The following is a 21,529-nucleotide window of genomic DNA, read 5'->3' on the forward strand; positions in this document are numbered from 1 at the left end:
AACAAAGATAATAATGCTAACCAAGTTACTTAGTTAATTTAGCTAATGTTTTCTAGTAGTTTTTTTTAAAAATGCTAATAATGTTAATGCTATTAACTATGCTAACAATGCTAACCATGTGACTTGGCTAACCTAGCTAATCATTTTTAGTAGTTATGCTAACTATGCTAACTAGCATGCTAACATGTTAACTATGCTAACCATATGACTTAGCTAACCTAGCTAATCATTTTTAGTTTTTATGGTAACTAGCATGCTAACAATGCTAACCATGTGCCAACCAGCCGGAGAGGGACTTACCACCGTGACACCATGTCACATGACCTTAAAATATCGCGGGAGTCTTAGCCTGCAGACAGATCTTGCAGTTGCCTTCCACGAGCTGCACGAGCTAAAACACTCCCTCATGACGTCAGTTCAAAGACGTGATGGGGCCATTTGGGAGGAATGTCCTCATGACTATTTTGACGGGAGTCTCATGCGGCTTCCTTATGTTGGAATATGCGAAAATAAACAGAAATCGAAGGGATACCTTCTTATACGTGATTTCTGCAACAATGGTAGGCTGGCCTACTGAAAACGTTTGGATATTCTGTTATTTTCTGCTGTTGGTTAAATAGATAGACACACATATAGTGTGTTATTGAATTTATGTGCTACAAATGATATTGAATTTATGTGCTACAAAGTAGGCCTGTTAACTGTATGACAACAGTGGTTTATTTAAACGACATCATAAGAATTTATTTCGTCAGTCATCATGCTCATTTTAATGAGTAAGAATGAAAGTTCTGCTGTATTTATTGCATTCAAAATTCCGCGAGATCATCTGCGAGATCTTCCGCGAGATGTCTCCCACGAGTCACGTCAGGCAGACTGTAGCCTGTCTGTCCGGGATGAGCTGCCCTCTGTTGTAGCTCCTCCCGGCTAGCCTCTGAAGATCACGTTTACGTAGAAAGCCAGACCAAAGTCAGATCTGCCTCAAGTCGAACACGCCTGTTGATAGACAGCTAGTTAATAGATAGTTTAAAAGTAGACTGTTTAACCCTCTATACCCCAGTGGAATTCTACAACAATGCCCCAGATTCCTGGGAATTCTAAGAGAAAAGGGCAATTTGAGAAACATTTCAAATAACCAAGAATAACTAAAAATCTAATGAAAAGTGTCAATTGTAAGTTTCTTTCAGTTTAAAGATTAGAAATTGCTCTTTCAAATGATATATGATCCATTAAAAATTATAAATTCATGTTTCCCATAGACAGCCATAGGCCTACTCACTTACAGTCTCAAAGTTTTTCACTAACAAAAAGTTATAAATATGGTTCACATATTTCTGTATTAGAAGCTGGGAAACAAGATACTATATGAGTACTGATTTCATTGAAATAGACTGGCATATCTTGCACTTATTTGGGATTTAGCTGGACAGTGAGCCTTACAGCTAAAAAAATGATGAGGATATGAACTAACGTGGGCCATGAAGCATACGTGTGAAATCGTGGACTCATTTGATAAGCATGTCACCAACAACAGGGACTGTTAATCCTGACATGGATTTACGTTTTGTTTTATATGCACATCATGTTATATAATTTATCTAAACTTGATCAGTTGATGATAATGAACCTGCTGCACTCGTTCACTAACCTTCAACCTATCCTGTGCTAACATTACGAGTCTCAGACTAACGTTAACGTTACATCAGTGAAGGTAGCAAATTAGCAGGCTTTTTTGTAATCACGAAGATGACGAGACATTGGCCTACTTGTATACAAATACATTTTCCTGACATCCATAAGCAGAAAACACAACGGTGGTTCCCGCTTTGGTTATTAGTCAACAAAAACTCATTTAGAGAGACATACATAAGTAGTAGTTTGCAATAACTATCTGTAAGTGGGATAACGATAATGTTAGCTTTACTGTACATGCCAGAAAGGGGTAATGTTAATGTTATGTGTTAAGATATAACTGCAAATAAACCTGGCATGGGTTTATCATAAACTTTATTGTTAATTAGGCCATGACCCATCATTGAATTATGCCTATATTTTGCTGGTGCTAGCTAAACTCAAACTGACTTTCACAGTGACAGCCATACAATTTTTTTATGCCAGAGAGGCAGCTAAGTCAGTCATGACAAACGGGAGGATGCTAACGTTAAATTTATTACACTTTCATGTTTTTATTTTGTAATTTTCTTACATCAATATGATCGTCACTTACATCAAAACATGGTGGATGCACATCAATACCATCTCATCTAATGAGAAAAGACGCGGACGCTTGTTAGAAGCCATAACTCCAGAGGCACCGTAAGTCCTCAGCCGGTCAGTCAACAGGCTAAACTCAAAAATACCGGAGAAATGTCAATAGCGACCTAGCCATTTAAGTGTGTCAAAATAAAAGTCTGGTGTTTATTTAGCCACATTATGTCATGTATGAAGGTTATACTGTAGCAGATGTCTCTTTAAGAATTGCGGCCGGCCGCGGCCGTTACAGGAGAATACAGAACGGCCGTCGACGGCCGCTACGGGGTATAGAGGGTTAAAAGTTGAATGTATATAGTTTAAAAGTTGAATGTAGATAGTTTAAAAGTTGTTGATAGACAGCTAGTTTAATAGATAGATAGTTTAAAAGTAGACCGTTTAAAAGTTGAATGTAAAAAGTTCAGTAGTTTAATGGGTTACATTGTTTAACAGTGGATTATTGTAGTGAGGACTTTTATTTTGAAACAGTTTTGGGCAGAGGAAATAGGACAGTTGAATAGGATGTGTAGTCTTAATTGACCCAGATTGTATGCTTAAAGCCTGAGGCTGCAGGTGGCCTGAACACCTGCCATAGGATTCGAATTGCTTAATGGCCGTATTATGATGTCATAATCGGCAATGTTAAGTCTATGGGGATTTTTAAAAAGTTTTTCTTTAATAGTTTAAAAAGTATAAAAAAGTTTCAAAGTTGAAAAGACATAGCAGCTTGGTCCTTTTGAATACCTACGTTACAAAGTTTGAATGAAGTTTCTAAGGTAAACTGTCCAAGAGAAATTGCGTACGGAAAAAGTGGTAAGCGGAATAATAACAACTAGAAATGCAATTCCAAGGAATTACCAGTGCATGAAAATGCTTAAGTTGTGATGTAAAATATCATGTATAGTTAAAACAGATAATACAGAGATGGTTACTACGGTGATGCTAGGATAGACATGGCGGTTGCATAGCTTAATAAAAGTTGATAGTTTAAAAGTAGACTGTTTAAAAGCTGAATGTAGATAGTTTAAAAGTTGTTGATAGACAGTAGATAGTTTAAAAGTTGTTGATAGACAGCTAGTTTAATAGACAGTTTAAAAGTAGACCGTTTAAAAGTTGAAGGTAAATAGTTTAAAAGTTGTTGACAGACTGGAAGTTTAATGAATGTTGATATTCAAATAGTTTAACCCTCTATACCCCGTAGCGGCCGTCGACGGCCGTTCTGTATTCTCCTGTAACGGCCGCGGCCGGCCGCAATTCTTAAAGAGACATCTGCTACAGTATAACCTTCATACATGAAATAATACAGCGTTAGTGGATAAATAAACACCAGACTTTTATTTTGACACACTTAAATGGCTAGGTCGCTATTGACATTTCTCCGGTATTTTTTGAGTTTAGCCTGTTAACTGACCGGCTGAGGACTTCACGGTGCCTCTGGAGTTATGGCTTCTAACAAGCGTCCCGCGTCTTTTCTCATTAGATGAGATGGTATTGATGTGCATCCACCATGTTTTGATGTAAGTGACGATCATATTGATGTAAGAAAAATGACAAAATAAAAACATGAAAGTGTAATAAATTTAACGTTAGCATCCTCCCGTTTGTCATGACTGACTTAGCTGCCTCTCTGGCATAAAAAAAAAATGTATGGCTGTCACTGTGAAAGTCAGTTTGAGTTTAGCTAGCACCAGCAAAATATAGGCATAATTCAATGATGGGTCATGGCATAATTAACAATAAAGTTTATGATAAACCCATGCCAGGTTTATTTGCAGTTATATCTTAACACATAACATTAACATTACCCCTTTCTGGCATGTACAGTAAAGCTAACATTATCGTTATCCCACTTACAGATAGTTATTGCAAACTACTACTTATGTATGTCTCTCTAAATGAGTTTTTGTTGACTAATAACCAAAGCGGGAACCACCGTTGTGTTTTCTGCTTATGGATGTCAGGAAAATGTATTTGTATACAAGTAGGCCAATGTCTTGTCATCTTCGTGATTACAAAAAAGCCTGCTAATTTGCTACCTTCACTGATGTAACGTTAACGTTAGTCTGAGACTTCGTAATGTTAGCACAGGATAGGTTGAAGGTTAGTGAACGAAAGTGCAACAGGTTCATTATCATCAACTGATCAAGTTTAGATAAATTATATAACATGATGTGCATATAAAACAAAACGTAAATCCATGTCAGGATTAACAGTCCCTGTTGTTGGTGACATGCTTATCAAATGAGTCAATGATTTCATACGCTATGCTTCATGGCCTACGTTAGTTCATATCCTCATCATTTTTAGCTGTAAGGCTCACTGTCCAGCTAAATCCCAAATAAGTGCAAGATATGCCAGTCTATTTCAATGAAATCAGTACTCATATAGTATCGTGTTTCCCAGCTTCTAATACAGAAATATGTGAACCATATTTATAACTTTTTGTTAGTGAAAAACTTTGAGACTGTAAGTGAGTAGGCCTATGGCTGTCTATGGGAAACATGAATATATAATTTTTAATGGATCATATATCATTTGAAAGAGCAATTTCTAATCTTTAAACTGAAAGAAACTTACAATTGACACTTTTCATTAGATTTTTAGTTATTCTTGGTTATTTAAAATGTTTCTCAAATTGCCCTTTTCTCTTAGAATTCCCAGGAATCTGAAGCATTGTTGTAGAATTCCACTGGGGTATAGAGGGTTAATGGCTGTGTATAGGTAGATATTTGACGATAACTGAAAGTTGGAATGGCTCTAATGTTTGCTAGCAGTTATGCTACGATTTTTAACTATGCTAACCATGCTACTTAGCTTATGATTTATAGTAGTGCTAGCAATGCTAACATGCTAACCATGCTACTTAGCTAACATTTTCTAGCAGTTTAATGAATGTTGATATTCAAATAGTTTAACCCTTACAAGCCCGACCGTTCGAATTTCGTTAAAATTTTAACGATGACCAATCATCTAATATCTCAGCTGTCCAATGATAATGCTGACAACATAAGCTTCAATTTGATATCATTGGTTAAGGGGTTTATGGCGCGAAATGTTTTGGATACTTGAAGATGAGTCGTGAAAAAAACTTTTCACTTCAGTCGCATTTTAACATGGACCGCCAGATGCCACCTGCACTTTGTTGGAGTTTACCTCGACTGGAAACCACACAGCTGGATAAACTGAGGTAATATTTTTATATTTGACATCGTTTCTAGTTATGGTTAATCTTAATTTGTAGTCATAAAATCATGTTATTTGACAGTAATATGCTTTCTCATCAGCGTCAACATTATGGCATAGCGGGGGCTAAGTGCATCGTCATGTAACTTTAGCTAGATGCATTACTCTGAACTGCTTGCAGTATTCTCGTTTGCTTTTGATATCAGTTATTTTCATTTGACAATTTCATTTAAAAACCTGTTAGTATATAAACTAAGTAAGTTTGTTTTCTAGTACCAATTTGGTTGTTAGGTAAGCATTATATTGGCAAGTCAGTATAGCATACCAAAGCTGAATAAATCAATCGGCGCCGCGTTTCTAAGTTGCGTTCTTTGACATGAAATAAGTTGAGCGATATTTTTACTCCTCTCAATATGTAGTTGTAGAAAACAAGATGTGAAATCACGGATTCTGTCAGAAATGTAGTGCTAATTAACGTATTGCCTCTCCTCGGGTTGTTACCTCGCTAGGCAGTTTGTAGTGAACTGTTTTACCTTGCTAACTTCTAAATGACAAACATCAGACGTGCTTGTCTCAACATTTTCTAAGATGGCATGACTTGATATTCTACTCTTCTCAATATGTAGTTTTATAGAAAACAATATGTGATTTCACATCATATGTCAGAAATGTCATTATTGCATTTAAGCAGTTAGTCACTAGGTGAAATGTAATCGGTCTTTATCTTAATGCCAGCCAGGCAATCAGACTTAGGGTAGCTAAACCCATGTGTAATAAAATGACTTTTCATACTTCTAAATATTTTTGAGTTACTCAAAATGCTTCAATAGTTTAGGCTACCTCTTCTTGTGTATGTATGTGCACACACGCACACATCTGTAGTTTAAATGATTTTATTTTTTAAATTAATAAATGTATTACATTTGTATGATTTTACTGTTGTTTCAGATGGAGGATGACAAGACCTACACAGACCTCCTTGCAGGCCTGAAGAGGTAGCTGACTGCTGATGAGCTTCCGCTCACAATGTTGAAGACCATGTGAGGATGGAGGAAGAAGGTATAGATTTAGGTGGCGTGCGTAGGGTGGTGTAGACTGCCACTAAAACACTGTGAAATAGACTTGTTATGTTGATTTTTATGTTGTTGTCCCAGGCATATGTGGTTTTACCAACCGGAAGAGTTGGTTTTACCAACCCAGAAGAGTTTCACAGTTTTCTGGGATTGATCATTGACAGGGATCAGGGAGCGTTGACCAAATGAGAAATACATATTGTGTACACTTTTTCTCCATTGACATTGCTGTTTCAGTAGTTTCTTATTATTTCAAGTTTGGCAATGCAGAATCTGGTGTTGAACCTAGGTTTGGTAGCTACAGCCAGAAAGACTTTGGCGAAAATCTATCACAACAGCTGGCAGGCATTTCCGTCAAAATTTCAGCCTAAGCCTTCAGCTGCTCCAACTACTACTCTGTCGTCTTTTCATCAAGTACATATTCCTGTACAGCAGGAGCCAAAGAAAAATTGTTGGCTTTGTTATAAAAACAATACATAATAACACTAAAGTAGCTTGTATGGCCTGGGTTTAGCGGTAGGTGACTGCTTTTTGGTAAACAAAATTGCTGTCAGATTTGGCATTCTACAGAAGGGGATGCGTTTCGTTAGGAGTCATAGGTCTTCTGTGTTTAACCTTCAGGTTCCCCACCCCACCTTTCCCTATCCTCCTCTGTGTGTGTGTGTGTGTGTGTGTGTGTGTGAGTTTGTGTGTATATGTGTGTATGTGTTTATTCTCAACAGGCTTGTTCTATGTAATCCACTTTCAAATTTTCAATCAATGTTTAGACACATTGATTTTTGAGTGATGTTGAAGTTGATTTGTATTCCTAGCTTTTCATAAATAATACATTTTATAGATGTATATCATTTTCATATTACACTAATTTATATAAGGAAGTTGTATCTGTTGAATCAAATGTATTCTATGTCTCTATTCAGAATTGATCTTCAATAATTATACAGTATACTTATCCTGTATTACTGGTAAGGTACATGTTTTTCTTTTATATATCATTATTGTTGACTGTAGAATTTGCTTATATACAAATAAATGGTTTATTCTTATGGACCAAATAAATCTAAACCATTGTGTCTGACTTCATTATTAGTTTTTATGCATACTTTTATGTTTTTGGTGAGAAAGAGAATGTGAATTCTGTCAACATTCTAAATCCCGTTTCCTGCATTTTTTTACACTTATCACTTAATTTATCATAACTTTTGAAAGGTTAATGATATTCCAAATCAGTCTTTTTTGTTAAATAGCCCACAACTTGCTGAACATGTCATACACTCTATATTTGTCTCTATCTCGTATAGAAATATGATGAAAATTCATTTTTATGCGAATGAAATTCAATTTTAAATCTAATTTGGTATACATTTGGAGAGGATTTTCAAAGACTGTTCATTACTATATCAACATTACCATATGTATTTTACATCATTTGATAGAACTGACCCTTCTGATTACAATGGTATGTATATCCCATTGATGGTATGTATTATACTCAAGAAATAAGGTTTTTTTATGTAAGGAGGTCATCCAGCACCAAAAATGGAATGTTCAGCACGGGCACGAAAGGGTTAATGGCTGTGTATAGGTAGATATTTGACGATAACTGAAAGTTGGAATGGCTCTGATGTTTGTTAACAGTTATGCTAAGATTTTTAACTATGCTAACCATGCTACTTAGCTAATGTTTTATAGCAGTGCTAGCAATGCTAACATGCTAACCATGCTACTTAGCTAACGTTTTCTAGCAGTTTTGAGAAACATGATAACTATGTTAGCAATGCTAACTATGCTAACCATGCTACTTAGCTAACTTAACTAATGTTTTCTAGCAGTTTTGCTAAACATGCTAACTATGTTAACCATGTGACTTAGCTAACCTATCTTATCATTTTTAGTAGTTATGCTAACTAGCATATTAACAATGCTAACATGCTAACTATGTTAATTATGTGACTTAGCTAACCTAGCTAATCATTTTTAGTAGTTATGCTAACTATGCTAACTAACATGCTAACTATGCTAACCATGTTACTTAGCTAATCATTTTTAGCAGTTTTGCTAAAAATTCTATTTAACATGCTAACAATGCTAACATGCTAACTATGTTCTCATGCTAACTATGCTAACCATGCTAACTAGCTACAGTGGGTAGGAGTCATAGTTGATGACAAGTAACAGTTACAATGGCTGAACAGTTGAAAAGTTCAGTAGTTTAAAGGGTTTGTTTAATTGTTTAACAGTGAAATATTGTAGTGAGGACTTTTATTTTGAAACAGTTTTTTGGCAGAGGAAACAGTTGAACAGGATGTGTAGTCTTAATAAGGCCAGTTTGTATGCTTAAAGCCTGAGACTGGCAGTTGATCCAGCTGGCCTGAACACCTGCCATAGGATTCTAATTGCTTAACGGCCGTATTATGATGTCACAATCAGCAATGTTAAGTCTATGGGGATTTTTAAAAAGTTTTTCTTTAATAGCTTAAAAAGTATAAAAGTTTCAAAGTTGAAAAGACATACCAACCAGATCTGTTTGAAGACCTACGTTACAAAGTTTGAATGAAGTTTCTAAGTTAAACTGTTCAAGAGAAATTGTGTACGGAAAAAGTGGTAAGCGGAATAAGAAGAAGAAAAATAAGTTGTTGTTGCCTAGGAAGAACAGTACAGTGCATTTTCATGCACTGTAATTAGGCAATACATGTTTCCAGTGCTGATGAAGTGCAAATGGTTTACCTGCAGTTGGTTAAATAGTTGACTGACTAGTTGGCAAAGTTTAAGAACAAGGTGCTCTTGGCTGAATGGGACCAACTGACTTGCTTTCAACAGCAGTCTGCAAACATCCTATAATAAAACAAATAAAACAGAAGTCATTAGTGCTTACAGGCATTTCCTTATTTCACACCATTTCTTTTTTTATTTTCTGATGGAAACACTAGTGCACCAAAGACACAAGAAAAATTGAAAATGTATCTAAAAATATAGCTGCAAGCAGCAATGAGGGGACCAAGCAGCCCCATATCTTGTGGGGCTTGATCTGAAGGTCATCTGTGCCAAATTTGGTGGAGATTAGACAAAATATGTCAAGTCAAATGTATTTATATAGAGCATTTCATACACAGAAGTCATTCAATGTGCTTTTCATAAACAAAAGCTTACAGTAATAGCAAATAAAAGCATAGAAGGGCAATAGTCAAAGAATAGTTGAATCCTTAGAACTCTAGCCATTCTTTTGCAGGTTTTTGCATTGGAGTCATTCCGGGTCAAATCAGACAAAATCCAGGAAAATGGTTGCAGCACCGACTCCGATTTTCCTCAAAGTTTGTCTACACAATTTTTAGGTTCCATACAGGGTAGGAATTTCATGGCGGCCACGGCCGTCGTTGCCCCTTGCGTTGGCCGTGATGATTTGAAAATCAGAGGTTTACAGGCCACTGTGGCCTTGGTGCCCCCCTTCTTTCAATATTCTGGTTTGCGTCCGACTAATAGCGTATTTTATTAGCCTGACCTGTCAAAATAATCTTAACATTCACAGCGCAAATTAATTTAGTCTTTTACGCAGTGGAGAAAGTGACAGCGCACGGCAAAAAAAGAAAGTGCGTCCAAATTCACCTATTCTTCTCAGTTGAACTACTCGCGAAGTAGCCTACTCATCATACAGACATCACAAGTATCACATCACACAAAAGAGCTTTTTCTCAGTGGTGGAATACTTCACAAACCCTTCGTTCAACACATGGCAAACTAGTGCTGGGCGGTATGACCAAAAATGTATATCACGGTATTTTTCAAAATTCTTACGGTTTCACGGTATATGACGGTATTTTTTTTCCATGCATAATCAGATGTTCACAGCATTTTCTACAGGTTGAGAGGAATTGCTGCAGTACATTGACTAAGGATGGTCTATTTTACTGTCATGATGTAGAATAACTCCACACTAGTGGTAATGCAGTTTTGCATGGCCCCAGAAAATGATGCTGTTTACAAAGAGCCACTCATGATTCTTATGCATCAGAATGCAAAGACAATTGCAGTCAAAATACAGAACTTTTACTGTGCAAATTTCACAAACATCTTGTATAAAACCAATACAAAAAGTAGTGCAACTTGCAATAATTATACTTTTTTGAAAATTATGTAATTTAAAATAAAACCTCTCTGCTAATATGCTTACTCTGACAAATAGGCCTATCAGAAACATGCCTTATTGTTATTGTGTGGTTTGCATGACGTTAGTGGTAGGCCAACGTTAACTTCATGTGGATGTGGATGTCTTGTTAGCCTGACATGAGCTTCGGTTCGGTTCGCTAGGTAAAACCTTAACAAAAAAGTTCGTTTTAGTGCACTGATAACAGTCAGGATAATTTCTAACTAGCCAGCTAGTATTGCTCAGTTCATGTCTATAACATGCTTCATTTGCTACCTGGATAATTTCAGCGAATATTCTTAAGGTGAGATGAATGATAAGATCATTAAACTTCACTGCGTTCGGTGGGTTGCTAACTAACGACATCACCTTCTAGCCAGCTAGCTAGTTACAGCTGTTGAACAGTCTCAATAGAATTTTTGTGACGGTAAATCCCTTTCAATGCAGTAGGCTATATCCCTTAACCCTTTTTCTTAACTAAAGAAACAATTTAAGGTATTCTGTGCAACACCCTTAAATAAACCCCTTACCTAAGGAGAAATTAAGCCTTAAGGATCATACTTCAGGGGGAAAACTTAAGGTGTTTTGTGTTTACCCTCACTATGCCTCGCAGTCGCACCATGCGTGCGTGTGAAAAATGTCCCGTCGGAAACACTGTCGCACGTGCAGCGTTCCAAACGCTGTGTAATCAAATACACCGGTATGGCGGTATATTAAAAATGCATATCATAACGAAAATATACACCGTTATACAGTGTGAACCGGTATACCGCCCAGCATTATGGCAAACCATATATCAAAATAAACAGCAGACCTTACCGAACACGAAGGTTTAAAGCAGTCCCCTGTACAGTTAGCCGTTCCAGAGTAATCCGTTTTTGAATTTGCAGCAAATTTCGACATGCATGTCTCCAAATTTGGGCTTTAAGTTACATTTTTCTACGTGATTTCATAACAGGCAAAATACAAAATTAATGTTACAAATATCGCCTAAATGTTGGTAAATATTAAAATCAGAGGATATACAGCTGACTAAGAGTTTGTTAAAGTAGCCTTAATGATCACAAAATGCTAAGCATGCATCTAGGCTATTTGAGTTTCTTAAAGCTGAGCTGTGCTTAAATTGTTTAATACATGATTTCATAACAGGCCAAATATAAAATAAATGTTAAATATAGCCTAGATATCTGTAAATATTAGATGATCAGATGATTTACAGTTCTATGTAATGTTTCATGTTTTTGTAATGTTTTATACAGTGATGCAGTTCTACTGCTGTGAATAGGCTAAATGCAACGATCATTTGTATAGCCTACTACTGTTAACTTTGGACTTGGTGCCCTGACATGTGGCCTTTGTGCCCCCCCACCAAATATGCCCAACTAAAGGCCAAGTGGCCTTGCTCCTAAAATGGTGAATTTCCAAGCCTGGTTCCATAACTAAAACCTGTAAAACACTTTTGTTCAATTCTATTGTTTTCATAGTCTTTTTGCCCTTGATTGTTTACACTCTCTAAAAGGCCTTATCTTAGAGGCCATATTTGGACATTCATATCTTAAAAAGTATTATTCCTAGCCTGACCAAACTTTCTAGAATGGAAGAGAAACATGTTCTCAGTACGATTCAATCATTAAACGTTTGTACCACAGTCTCATTGGTTTTGTAGAAGTCCCTAATGTCAGAAAAAACATGCGAAAAAAGTGATACTGAGAGTCTCAAAACTCCTTTATTGTGACTAGGGGTGGGCGATATATATCGTCTGCGATAATATCGTGATTGTTGCTTTAACAATGTGCAATTTGACATTATCGAGTATTTAAATTACTTATGGGGAAAAAACACTCGAAATCACGCATTGAAGACTCATACATTCCCAAGAGGGGTATGCGGGAGAAGCCCCTGGCTGCAGCAGAGCAAGTGTCACGTGATCACTAGTGGGTCACAACGTTGTCCTACGCATGCCTAATGTTTATTTTGTGAAGCGAGAGTAGCCTACTTGGGATTTTATGCGGCTACTTTTGTCAAGTATCTGTTCAAGTAGAATTGATGAGACAGTCATGTTTTTTCCTACACGGTATTACAGTATATGGAGAGAAAACATTAGCCTTTGAGTATTTTAATAGTCAGTTGTAAACAAATAACCATTCTCAAGTAACTCTCTTGTAAATGGACTGAAGTTCGCTGTAAATATCTACATTTACTGATTATGCTAACCGTTAGCATCTCTATGGGATTTCTCATATACAGTAGCTATAAGCTAAATCATTAGTTTCTATTTTGTAACTTGGAATGCTAGCCTCTTGGAATGCTAGTGCTCTTAAACAAAACATGGAAGGAAATAACTTATATGTACTCTGTTGGTCTGCTTAGTTTTACAGTGAATCCTATGTAAAAGTTTTGCAAGGAACTTCAGCCTCAGACTTTCTCTTGGGAAACTGTTAGGCCTATTCATCTTCTCTAATGTACTGTAGCTGGCTAGACCATGTCATTGCCACACACCCAAGTGGGGGCAGAATTGGAAATGTGTCAGAGTAACAATGCATTGGTTGATTTGGTTAAAAAGTCACAGGTTAGATTATTGGTTATTATTATAATGATGTTATTCATAAATAATTAGCGGTAAAGTAACTCAGACTTTAACAAAACTTTTTTTTTTTTTAAAGGATATCGACTAATTATCGTTATCGTCAAAATCACAAAAAATAGAGATCGTTGTGCAACCAATTAAGCCTGTGCGCTCTTGTTTTGGATTCATTGAGCGCAGCTCAGTAACTTATCCCGGATGTCTTAATTCTGCTTTTGTGCAATAGGCCCCTGGTACAGAAATAGCAACTCTCAGGATAAGAGAGTTATCAGGTGTGCAGAGAAAACCACTGCACTTCCTGGACTTCAGGACATCTACACTAGGCGCTGCCTGTCATGGGCAAAAAGGATATTGAAGGACTGTCATCACCCTGGCCATAATATTTTTCAATGGTTGCTCTCTGGAAAGCGGCTTCGATCTCAAAAGGCCAGAACAGAAAGACTAAGAAGAAGTTTTTTCCCCCCAAGCCATTCGGACAATGAATTCAGAATTTCCCCCCTCTTCATAAACATTTTAAATTTTATTTTATTTAATCCCCACCCCCTTCTGTTTTCTATTATTATTAAACTTTGCACAGCTGGGAGTTGCAGTCGCAATCCCCATTTCACTGCTTTTTGTTCGACAAATTATGCATGTGACAAATAAATTCTTGAATCTTGAATCTTTGTTAATGTTGTCCCAAAATGTGTCTCCAAAACAAAAGGCCATGACAATAATAAGGATAAAACAAGGCATGTTCATATTTTTGTGTCATTTTCATGCAATGAAATGTGGGTAGCTAGTAAAAATCTATGTGGAAATAGCTAAGTATATGGACCCATTCACAACATAGCATTTTGCTCCTTTTACAAAGCATTAACTCTGATACTTGAATGGAACTGAATGGCAATATTTTACTTCACATATTTTAAAAATAATAATTTAATACCTTGAAAATGAAAAAGATGCCAAATATATCAAATTATTTACTAGAAATGATTTTTTAACCATAGACCTTAGCTGAGGATACCCTTTCATGTTCCATTATTCATTCATTGATGGCCATTTGAATATCTTCATACGTCTTCTTATACAGGGAATATTGTTGTCCTGTCGTGGTAGTAGCTGGGACCGGCGGTCTTTTCCTTCATACAATAACAGACTCCGACTCAACAATATTTGCAGGGTTCCTGCGGGTTATGGAATTTCTGGAATATCATGGAATTTTGGAAAGTCTATTCCAGACATGGAAAATCAGGGAATTTGATCATTTTGGGGCAAAGTCATGGAATATCAGGGAATTTTGTTGTAGCAGTTTAAAATTTACTTGCCAAAATAAATTAATACAAATATATTTCCACTCAGAATTGGTGTATATCTGATTATTAGCTTTTCTGCTTGCTTGAGTTTTGGTTAGTCCAACTTTGTTTATTCAATGCCCATTTATTCATCTCCCACACTAGAAAAGTAAAAGATTCTTGAACGCTACGTGACTGTTCTGAAACCTTGGGTCGGTATGTTGTACCCTTCATTATATAGTAGGTCATGGAAGTTCTTTTTTTTGTCAGGGAAAGTCTGAGAAAAGTCATGGAATTTTACATTTCACTTTGAGTGGGAACCCTGTATTTGGGTATACAGACTGCACCACTTACCAGTGTTCTTATCAACCACACCTGTGCTGCATCATATAAGTGCTAAAATCTGCAGAGGGCTTTTTTTTTTGCATTCTTCAGCATTTTCTTTTGCTACAAGCCATGGTAAGAGTACATGCGTTGGCATTGGTGGCACTGTTAAGCGTCTAGCTGCCTCCAGAGTCCAGAGGAGGGCCAGATCCTCTCAGCTATTCATCTCTTCAAACTGGTGTGAGCGTAGTGTAAAGAATAGGGGTGGCACGGTTCACAAAACCCACGGTTCGGTTCGTATCACGGTTTTAGGGTCACGGCTTTAAGATGAGTTGCTGCTAGGGGTGGGCGATAGACAAAAAAATAATATCTTGATATTTTTTGTGATTTTGACGATAATGATAAGCTGATTTCCTTTAAAAAAAAGTCACTTTATTAAAAGTCACTTTTTCAGCAAGTTACATTACAGCTCATTATTTATGAATAGCATCTAGCATCACACTATTCTCAACCAAATGTCTAAGTTTTTTTTTTTTTTTTTGTAAAATGCCCCGACTTCTCTAAATTGTCTTTATAGAAACAATCAAACGAAGATAAAGACGTTTGTGCTAGTGTCTTATTTTCCCCCTTGCTGCTTTATTTCTTTTGTTTAGGTGATGTGTTAAGAAACCCACTCAGACAGTGACAGTGAGAAACTGGCTGCGGCTGAGCAGGGACAGGAATGGGGGGCGGCAAAGGCGGGGAAAGGCGTACGAATCGTAAAAGTAAACTAATTGACCTGACTGATTTTTCTTTTAAACTGGCTGACTTTTTGGGGGGGGTTTCTTATTTTTGTTGTTGTTTTCAATGTGTGATTCACAATCCTTGTGGAGTGTTAACATACATATTTTGATACTGCTTTTGCTATTCAAACAGTGGTCATTGCCAATTCACTTGAACAGCCTAACCTAACTCTGATTTATTGTTTAAATATCATTAATAGGCATACAGGTTATTGTGATATTCACATTGATGCTTTAAGTTAGTTATAGTGGCTGGTACTGATAAGTAAGCAAGGTACCGAGAAATATTACCAATGAAAAAACGACTTTTGATGTCCTTTGGAAATAGGCCTACATGAAATAAAGTTTCAGACCTTGAACCCTCGGTCTCTTCATTGGTGAAAGGGTAAGATTGTGATGTAGGCTAGCCTAAACAAATCAATATGACCTAATATAACAGTGGGATCCTACTAGAGCAGCTAAAAGCATTCAGACGCTTCCTTTGACTTAACTTTGGAAGTTGACTTTCATGTTGTGGCGTTTCCAGAGATGCATGCATAGGTCATAAATTATTTCGGGTTGGCTCACGGTCGGCGATCATTCTAATGCCACCATCTTCCCGATATCTTGCCGATTCTACCTATATAAGACATCTCACCGAGGCATTTTAGGCTATGTCAGGCGCCCCAACGTCGGCAAGCGCTAATGTCTGGGAACGTTCCCAGAACGTTCTGGGAACCAGAAATTGTGGGTGTCTGTCTGCTACTTTGTGTGTGGGGGAACTTGAATATTAAATATGGTCCGCATGCAAAATAACATTGGTACTAGGCCTACATTCGGTACACATCTGTTTGATCCTAACGTCCTACCTATCCCAACGGATCGGTACGAATGTGTGTACTTTTACACCCCTAGCGTAGTGCATTATTTTTCACTCTTTCGTCAAATGTGTAACCCGCGTCATGGCCCTCCAAAAAAGATATTTAGCAAAACATTGCTAATGTTGGCGTAACGTTAATTACCTCTGAACGTATGTTGTCTCTTGTTACATTGTTGCTGTAGTTTTCGGAAATAAGTTCGTCCAGTAAGAGGTTGAGCTCTGTTTTAAAGCTTGGGCAGTCCAACGGCGTCAGTGAGCATAGTTTATCATAATAGCATCTTAGCAGCATGTCTGCAGATGAACCGTGCTCCATGTTCACCTAAATTAAACTTAACTGTGGGTTGACGCAGAGCCCGTTTACGGACATTCTCTGGTTGACGTTCCTAGATGCGTGATTACAGCGACAATACAAAAAATTGCAATATGGCCGCCATTCGACAATCCTACTTCTTCTTCTTCTTCAGTGGGATTTATTGGCAGCTTGCCATCTTTCTGCATTACCGCCATCTACTGGACTGAGGTGTGTTCATATTGGGACGTCAGTAACTAAAAATGAATAAGAACTAGATGTACCGTATATCGGTACAAAATGTGACCGCCGCTCAGTCCTGTACATCCATTCCGCGAAAATAAATCACATTAACTTAACTCATTGAATGCCAAGCTGTTTTCGGGAGCTTTGTCCTAGAGTGCCAGCAATCTAGACCATTGTTGATGATTTTTGTACAGCCACAGCATCTGTGTTATAGCTATGAACACATACAATAGCTCTATTAAAAGGTGAGACTTTAAGCTCTCGGTGGGTGCAAACCGTGTATTTCTACACACCTCTGTTCCTGAGAAATCCCAAGCTAAACAGTGGCTAGTTTTCATCAAAATCGCTGTTTTTTTCTAGAAATGGAGATATAACGTCTTTCATGAAATATGAAGTGTTGCCTGTTACTTACTTGTGTAAACTTTCCGGGAAGTGATCAGCGAGACCTGGCGAGACTGCCACCAGAGCCCGTCTACGGAGAGCCTCCCCACTCTCTGTTAATCCCATACAAACTGAATTTGGCTGCAGTTCACCAGAGTTCACCTAGATGGCGATTAAGGGCGAGTCCAAAATACATGGGGTCCTATGGAGCTACATGGCTACATTTATTGTTTTCACCTATTTAACAACTGAAACCCTCAGATTTTATTTTATTTTTCGCAAAATGGATATGGATTATCAATCAAAAGTGAAATAATCCGGGAGTCATGTCCTTTCGTTTTCTTACAGGTTGGGTCGTTGTTGCCCATAACATGCTAGCATTGATGCTATGCTATGCTATGATCATGCTAATGAATGACGTCATTGACACGTTTGAAAGGCTTTTTAGAACAATTAAGTGACTTTAGAAAATATAATACTCAAAGTGGTTTCTGAGGGGTACAGCTCCATAGACCTCCATTCATTCTGGACTCGCCCGCGAGCGCCCCTAGATGCAGTACCACACCGGAAGAGTTCCGAGAGTGAAGGTTCTCCCCTTATTAGACATTCTCTGCTGCCACCTAGTGATAGACCCACGAAAATGGCCTGGTTTTGATCTGACGTGCATGCGTCACTGATTCGACCCAAAGCGGCAACCGAGTTATGATAAAATGTCCAGATTGTGCGTTTTCATGAGTTTCACAATCGTCATATATTTCATTTCCATTCATCACAGAGTTCCCAAAATCACATATAAGGTGTGTTAGAGTGTCTAGTTTCGTAATTTTAAAAAAAAAAGCTAAAAACGTAATATGGCACTCAACGCATGGGAAAGAAAAACGTAATATTACGTTTTTGGCACTCAATGAGTTAATCAATTTGTCTCCATCCTTTACTCCATCCCCCACTCTTGAAACTTTTGTGTATGCTTGTTTAGCATGTGTGTTTGTGGGCCGCACAGAAAGTAGCCTACTCGCGCTGAAAAGGTGAATAGATTTGTAGCACTTGCCAAGAAATGTGTAGCATTGTTATTAAACCTTAGTTTAAGTACTGTAGAGCAGTTCATCACAGTCACAAATACATCAAAATGTATTTCCAAATAAAATACCAAATACTCACCTTAAAAATGTATCAAAATAAGCTACAAAATACAGCAGCCAAAAAATTTATCAAAATAAAATACTGTATTTTTGTATTTTCAAAATACTACAAAATACTTCTTTCTAAAAGCCTTTTTCGTCTATCCCTTCACTTGAAAGCAAGAGACTCCTTCCATAATCAGTCAACAGATTAGATATGCTGACCCCTCATATTAGACATCCCAATATAAACCTCTGCCAGGGTCGGCGCCAGAGCACAACGGGTGGGGGGGCACCTCACCTCACTTTTATGAAAAATTGCCATATAATAAAGAGCATCCTTCGAGCCTTTTGGATAATTGAAACAATATAATGGGGGAAAATAGTGCAAGAACATAGCGGTCATAGCCTATAGTGTTTAATAGACTATAGCACACAGTGTTTAATAGAATAGTTGCATAGGCTACAATACAAGTAGCAGGCCTACAGCTGAGTGCAAAATCTCATCACTGTGTCTTTCCATTCATTTTGAACTGTTCTTGTAGGATCCTGCTCAAAAGCAAATTGCACATAAGGCCTTCTGAAAATATTGCAACATTGAACGTAGGCTATGTGATCGCTCAAAATGTTCTTTAATTCTAACACATGTATGAAGTGGCTAGGCAGAGGTACCAAATGTGATGGAAAGTTTAAGAGCAAACAGGGCACTCAGCATGGCTTTTAGTATTTTGTGCTGCTCTGACAGTCCACTTTTATTGACTGTTAGTCTACTGTTTTTAAGTTTGGAGATGTACTGTTGCGACAGGCTATGAATGCCGACTCCACAACTGTTGCACTTCCCAGCCAGTTGGTGTGATAGATTGCCCCCTATGAATCAGTGACAATAACTCAAAGACAAACAATCCAAATAGATGACTTATTTAGAAATGTATCTAATTTTGTATACACTTGAAACTGGTGTGTGCACAACCTCTATCAATGTAAATACTGTACAAAAAAAAAGTAAAAATAAAAAATCAGGTTGTCACATTAATACCATCCAATCAGTTAAGCCAATTATTATGACATTATCAATCATTTCTTATTTAAAATGTGCAAAATTGGAAATGTCCTTGTTTGAGGTATCTTTAGAAATATTTCACAGGTCAGAGAACATAGCAAAATAGCAAACTCAAGTGTTGCAATATAAACTTGTGAATGTCGTGACTTTTATTGAAATATATCCTTTAGTTTATATATCTTTTATGTAGTATCTTTATTCTGTGTAATATCATTGTTTTGTGAAACTTAAGTTTGTAGTATGTTCAGTGTGGGAAAGGAAGACTGGTTTAAGTGAAAGAGCAGGCCTGGCAGAAAATGGCATAGACAAGGTTTGGTGCCAGGAAATGTAAGCAAAACCTAAAGAATGGCACAACCTATAGAATGTAGGAATAACAGGATGAGAGGGCAAAGGTGAAGTACCATATATTACTTGGTCAGTTATCTGTAAACATAGAGTGACTTGTCTGGGATGACTTGAAGGGGTATAAAGGCTGGACAACAGCCAGAGGATGTTAGCTCACTTTGCTTACTTTGCTTTCACTTACTTGCTTGCTTCACTAATGCTCCGGAGTGCATTAAAGCCATCATCTGCAGTATACATCCACAGTGTGCGGACCTCTTTTGAGTTTGTATTATTTAATGTGGATTTGACACCACACCCAAGTCCTTGTGCTGTCCTTGTGTGAGCGAAGGAGTTTGTGTAACCTTAGCTAGTCGTGTCTCCTCAGTTGATGCCTTTAAGCACAACTAACTTCTCAAACAGTGTTGCATTCAGACGACGCTATAAAAGGGAGGCCCTATGCTAGGCCTATTACACAACATATATTTTCACTAGGCTATGCTGGCGACCTAAATAAAATCTCCTTGGGGAACCAACAGTATCAAGCGGACTTAAGCTGCCACCTCTTGGCGAAAAAGTTAATAGTTTTGCATATCAGTAGTAACACATTTTACGAAGCTGCGTGAATCACGGAAAGCACGAATGAAGTGGACACTTCTAAATAGGACCCACTGTACAGTAGCTGAAGGTCTGTGGCTAAAGCAGCCATAATGAAGAAAGTGTTATAATTGTTTAGATACTTCACACACACATGCTTTTTAATCGCATAGACTACAACCAAGCTGGAATCAAAGCACATCGACTCCCCTCTCACACCCTAAACACGCACTTCGAACAAACAAAAAGCTTCTCAGTCTAACGGTAGGTTATAGCCATAGGCAAAACTGTATCGGACCGGAGTAACGTTGGTACTAAATCATCCATCGCAAAGAATGATTTTTGTAGCACGTGCAACAAATATGTGTAGGTACAGCCCTGCCCTTCATACATCTCTTAACGTGCGCTCTAAAACATTTGGTTTAAATTGAGATGTAGATCATCACGGGTGCGTTAATAAATCTACATTGCGGCGAGTTTACACGAATTATTAACTTTGACGAATTTATATTTCAGTCCTAGTTACTTTACTTTGAGCCATGCTCTTCCTTACTTGAATCACCTTTGAAAATAGAGGACTGAGGTAGCCTAGTAGGTGTTTGGGAATAAACGTTGACTTAGAGGCTTTTTGAGACTTTGAGCAGAAATGTCCCAGCCTAGTGTTTAGGATGCATCATAGGTTATCTTTCAGGTAGCCTATATATTTTCCATTAGAAAACCATCATGTTAGCGAACGTGTTGTGGCTAACTCACTTAGCTCCTGCTAGTAGCCTAGGTTATGGTCATAAGAGAATGGGATGACAGTCGAAAGCATCACTCAACCAATGCTAATGGTAACATTATTTTACCTACCTCCTAGGCTATAATTTACAAGATTAACATAGCCTACCTGCAGTAAAAACCAAGCATGTCCGATAAACATTCTCAGATTTATTTCGGCTTCAAGAAGAAATGGGAATTACATTTAATGTGGAAATCATCCTACCCTTATTAGACGTTCTCTGCGGTAAACTACAGTGTTGTCCTTGTCTTTCCAACCCACTT

The 21,529-nt window shown here is 37.5% G+C and overlaps 1 protein-coding gene across 2 annotated transcripts in view; it reads right to left on the reverse strand.

The window, feature by feature from the left end:
• heatr6 (HEAT repeat containing 6) overlaps window positions 1-16,914 on the reverse strand; it is a 105,642-nt gene extending 88,728 nt beyond the window's left edge. For both annotated transcript variants that reach the window (XM_048252045.1, XM_048252044.1), the window contains exons 1-2: window positions 16,616-16,914; window positions 9,234-9,341 (exon numbers count right to left, since the gene is read on the reverse strand). In XM_048252045.1, the coding sequence (XP_048108002.1) occupies window positions 9,234-9,341; window positions 16,616-16,786 (279 nt within the window). In that variant the 5' untranslated portion in view covers window positions 16,787-16,914. The remainder of the gene's footprint in view (window positions 1-9,233; window positions 9,342-16,615) is intronic.
• Window positions 16,915-21,529: the final 4,615 nt, after the last annotated feature.

The sequence above is a fragment of the Alosa alosa genome, chromosome 9 (assembly GCF_017589495.1).
Source record: "Alosa alosa isolate M-15738 ecotype Scorff River chromosome 9, AALO_Geno_1.1, whole genome shotgun sequence".
NCBI classification, from domain to species: domain Eukaryota; kingdom Metazoa; phylum Chordata; class Actinopteri; order Clupeiformes; family Clupeidae; genus Alosa; species Alosa alosa.